The following is a 4023-nucleotide window of genomic DNA, read 5'->3' as shown; positions in this document are numbered from 1 at the left end:
TCTAAGGCCACAACAACGACATGGCCAAAGCATGCAAGCATCCTCTCTCCCATATCTAATAACCTAGAATATTAGGTTACAACAATTTCTCCACAACAATTTCTTTTTTTTTGGTACATTGGCGGCTCGCACCACACGTTGATGAGCGTAGCTAAGAAAGTCAGAAAAGAGAAGCTGGCTCGGCGGGTAGGAAACATCCGCTTGTGTCCTCCAAAAATAATCCTTCGAGTGCTGCGCCGCATAGGAGGCCATCCAGTTAAGAGCTGAGCTGGCTTTCTGATACACATGCATAGCCCTAAAGGAGCCACAATCCCCTGCCATCTGTTGTATGTCACAGAGTAAGGACTCCCCGTCCGACTCGGAGAGTCGCTCGTAGATTTCCTCGATCACTGCTGCCGAGTCACCCTCCATGACGAATGCTCCGCATCTATTAGAGAGCCCCTTCCATGCTGCCTGCAGCTCTGCACCCACAACATTTGGAGCAGCATCTGCACCCACAACAATTTCCAAAGGGGCACCGAAACTGTAGGAATCCAACAAAGCCCATCGTGCAATATAATCAAAGTCCTCATAGTTTCCATTGTTCAGGCTGTGGCTTTTGCAACGGCCTACGCCGCCGCAAATAACGGTCGGAATCCGCCAAAAAATATTCAGATTTTGGTGCGTCTTCACCAAAGGAATTAAACGCTTCACCTACCTAGAAAGGTTTAAAACCAAAGTCATCCTTTGGGTGGGCAGGTCGTTAATTTCCCACAAATATTCCAATCCTTTAAATACCCCTTTAAACTGCTATAACATTCCACATCTCTCTGGACATTTCTTAAGAGGTATACATGAGCAGTAGCCCAATGGCAAAGCTCATTACCTTGTTCCTGCTCCAACTATTTCTCCTCTGCTTCCTACCAAGATCAAATGCAGTCTACGATGTGCTAAATTTTGGGGCGAAAGCTGACGGGAAGACTGACTCGGCGCAAGCATTCCTTAAAGCTTGGACGGCGGCGTGCGGCTCATCTTCCCCGGCCACCCTCTACGTGCCCGCCGGGAGTTTCCTACTAAGCCAAGCCACCTTCAATGGCCCATGCAAGAACACTGCGATCAAGTTTTCGATCCATGGCAAGATCGCCGCACCTTCGAACTACAGAAAGTTAGGTGCTTCTGGGAAATGGATTACGTTTGATGATGTTGATGGCGTGACGATCAGCGGCGGCGAACTCGACGGAAGAGGGGCAGATCTGTGGACCTGCAAACTTGATGGCCGGAGCTGCCCAACCGGTGCAACTGTAAGTATATAAGCTCAAAACGTAGCTCTCAGAAGAACAAATAGTTGCATTGCACCAATTCAGCATACAATTAACCATATATCTTCCAACATGAAAGCAAACATAAATACACAAGACTAGCATGTCATCATGTTGCGCGTAGCTAGTAATGGGATCAGTGGTATCATGACCGCTTATGTCGATTAAGGCACATATTCTGAAACTGTTATGTGGTTCTCGATTTGCATGCAGTCGCTGACCTTCAGCAACTCGAAAAACATTGTGATCGATGGCCTAGCGTCGATCAACAGCGAGCTGTATCACATCGTCATCCTCGGCTGCCAAGGAGTGAGGGTTCAAGGCGTTTACATCACTGCGGCGGGGAACAGCCCGAACACCGACGGCATCCACGTTCAGATGTCCACCGGCGTCAGCATAGTTCAGGCCACCATCAAGACCGGCGATGACTGCATCTCCATTGGTCCTGGCACCTCCAACCTTTGGATCGAGCGTGTGTTCTGTGGACCAGGGCACGGCATTAGGTACGTAGAACATCTTGAGAAACAACAATTAACCTTTAAAAAGCCTTAGGACAACGGGTCCAAAAGGGACGGCCAGGAAACTGATCAATTAATCAAGAGCCAATTAGTCAATATGGATCTTGAGTTTGGACATAGAGCTACATGGGCCAGGCATTTGTGTAATGCATCATCCCTCAGTTTTTTATTTCTTTGAGAAGACATCTTCTCTAAATTCTTGTAACTCTTTATTTCATCTTCATTATTAATTTTGTTCATTTAGAAACATTATTTTTGGGTAAGAGGAGATCTAGACTAATACATGCATGCCTGAAGCTAAAATTGGTCTACACCCCGCGTCAGCTGCACCTTCCCCCCTCTCGTAGTGGGTCATGTGTCTGATTCACATAAAGTCCGCACTATAGACATATGAATGCATGTGGATAATTTGACCTATACGCAGCATAAGATGTTGTGTTATGTTCTCCATAAACCAAATTAAGCACAAAACCCTATCATTTCTAAAGGTTTGGGTTGTATCTTTCACATGAAAGAAAAATTGATCTTCTTTTACAACATTGGTGCTGCCCTATTTCTAAAGGATGCTTAAACTTATCTCCAGGTGAAAAGAACTAGGCATTGATGTCGGACATGCGACATACTTTTGAAATTTTACTTTTTAAATAATTCGATAACATGCTTCCATTAGGATTTGAATTTTGAATCTCTTCTAAGAACAAATACTTACGAGAGAGGTGCCAAAGACTGGACCTAACTCTTGTTGGACACTCCGGACTAGTCATGCATGTAGTATACATTGCATGTAGGTGGTTTTTACATGATATAGATTATCAAGACTCTTTTATTATTTTCATCTTCAATAAATTGAGATCTCTGTGGGTTTGACTACCCTAATTTTTGGATATATGTTTGTTTTGTAACAGCATTGGGAGCTTAGGCAAGGAGGGGCAGGGACTTGAGGAGGAAGGCGTGGAGAATGTGACCGTAAAATCTGCCGTATTTACGGGCACTCAAAACGGGTTTAGGATTAAGACGTGGGCAACAAACGTCCGTGGCTATGTGAAAGGAGTCGTCTTTTCTGATGCATCAATGCGAAATGTCCAAAATCCTATTATCATTGATCAGAGCTATTGCCCTGGAAACAAAAATTGCCCTGACCAGGTATGTATCGAATTTTAACTTTCGTATTAAAACACTCAAACAACTTTGGCAGTATTTATACTCTGAAAAAAAAAATACTTGGCAGTATTAATTGGCCTCCTTGATATAAAGTTGTTTCCCCCATATATATCTGTTTCTAATTAATTTTTAATTTTTTCCTTCCTAGAACTCGAGAGTTGGAATCAGTCATGTGAAGTACAAAAACATTCGAGGGACCTCGGCAACAAAAGACGCTGTGAATTTTGATTGTAGTCCAAGCAATCCATGCAATGGAATTAGATTGAAGAACATTAAGCTCACCTATCAAAACGAACAAGCAAAATCTAAATGCAAGCATGCTTATGGAATTGCCACCGGTTCTGTCATCCCACCAAGTTGTCTTTGATGCCACCGATATTATGCTATTAGTCTAGAATATACTTGAGGTTTGGGTAGTCTGTGCATTGGCTTGTTCAAGCCGACGCCCAACTGCGATGGTTTCTTGTATTTTGCTTTTGCATTGTACTTATTACACACAGAAATTTACTAATCCTTTCATTGAGGTTCTGTTCTCCCGTCCCTCTCCCAACTCTCGTGTGGGCTCCATCTCAATGGGGCTCCCGTGGCCAACTTCAAGACCGGGTGGGTCTTACCAATGTATTGTCATGCACAGGATCATTAGATAAGTATCCCATCTTTAGCCCATATTTCGCCCCTTGAAACAATTTTTTTTTCTAAATTAAAATGATAAATAATTACTAACAAAATAAACTTTAAAAACCTAGCCCGGTGGTTTAATCTATCTACCTCCTAGAGGGTGATGGGTCTCTGTTTTATGATTTTGGCGAGACATTAATCAAGAAACATCAACGTCCAAATCATTGCATTCTTCATTCAACTAATAGAAATTTTGTTACAAATATTTTGCCTAAAAGCTACTATATTTTTATTTTATAAAAGTATTATAAAGAAATGATGCAACAAAGAATGGAACAGAGAACAAATAATTTTTTACGTGGTTCAGCTCGAAAGCCTACGTCCACGGGAGAAGAGAGATGGGATCTTTTTATTCACTACATTAACGA

General features: G+C 42.6%; 1 protein-coding gene across 1 annotated transcript; it reads left to right on the top strand.

Moving 5' to 3' along the window:
- The first annotated feature begins 848 nt into the window (after positions 1–848).
- Positions 849–3430, top strand: LOC103719685 (polygalacturonase-like). Its single transcript, XM_008809048.3, has 4 exons — positions 849–1280; positions 1512–1801; positions 2722–2959; positions 3126–3430. The coding sequence occupies exons 1-4, from the start codon at positions 849–851 to the stop codon at positions 3342–3344; spliced, it is 1179 nt and encodes a 392-aa protein (XP_008807270.2). The 3' UTR covers positions 3345–3430.
- The last annotated feature ends 593 nt before the right edge of the window (positions 3431–4023 follow it).

The sequence above is a fragment of the Phoenix dactylifera genome, unplaced genomic scaffold (genome assembly GCF_009389715.1).
Source record: "Phoenix dactylifera cultivar Barhee BC4 unplaced genomic scaffold, palm_55x_up_171113_PBpolish2nd_filt_p 000865F, whole genome shotgun sequence".
Taxonomy (NCBI): domain Eukaryota; kingdom Viridiplantae; phylum Streptophyta; class Magnoliopsida; order Arecales; family Arecaceae; genus Phoenix; species Phoenix dactylifera.
The sequence above is the reverse complement of the archived record's forward strand: the minus strand, read 5'-3'. Positions and strand labels throughout refer to the sequence as shown.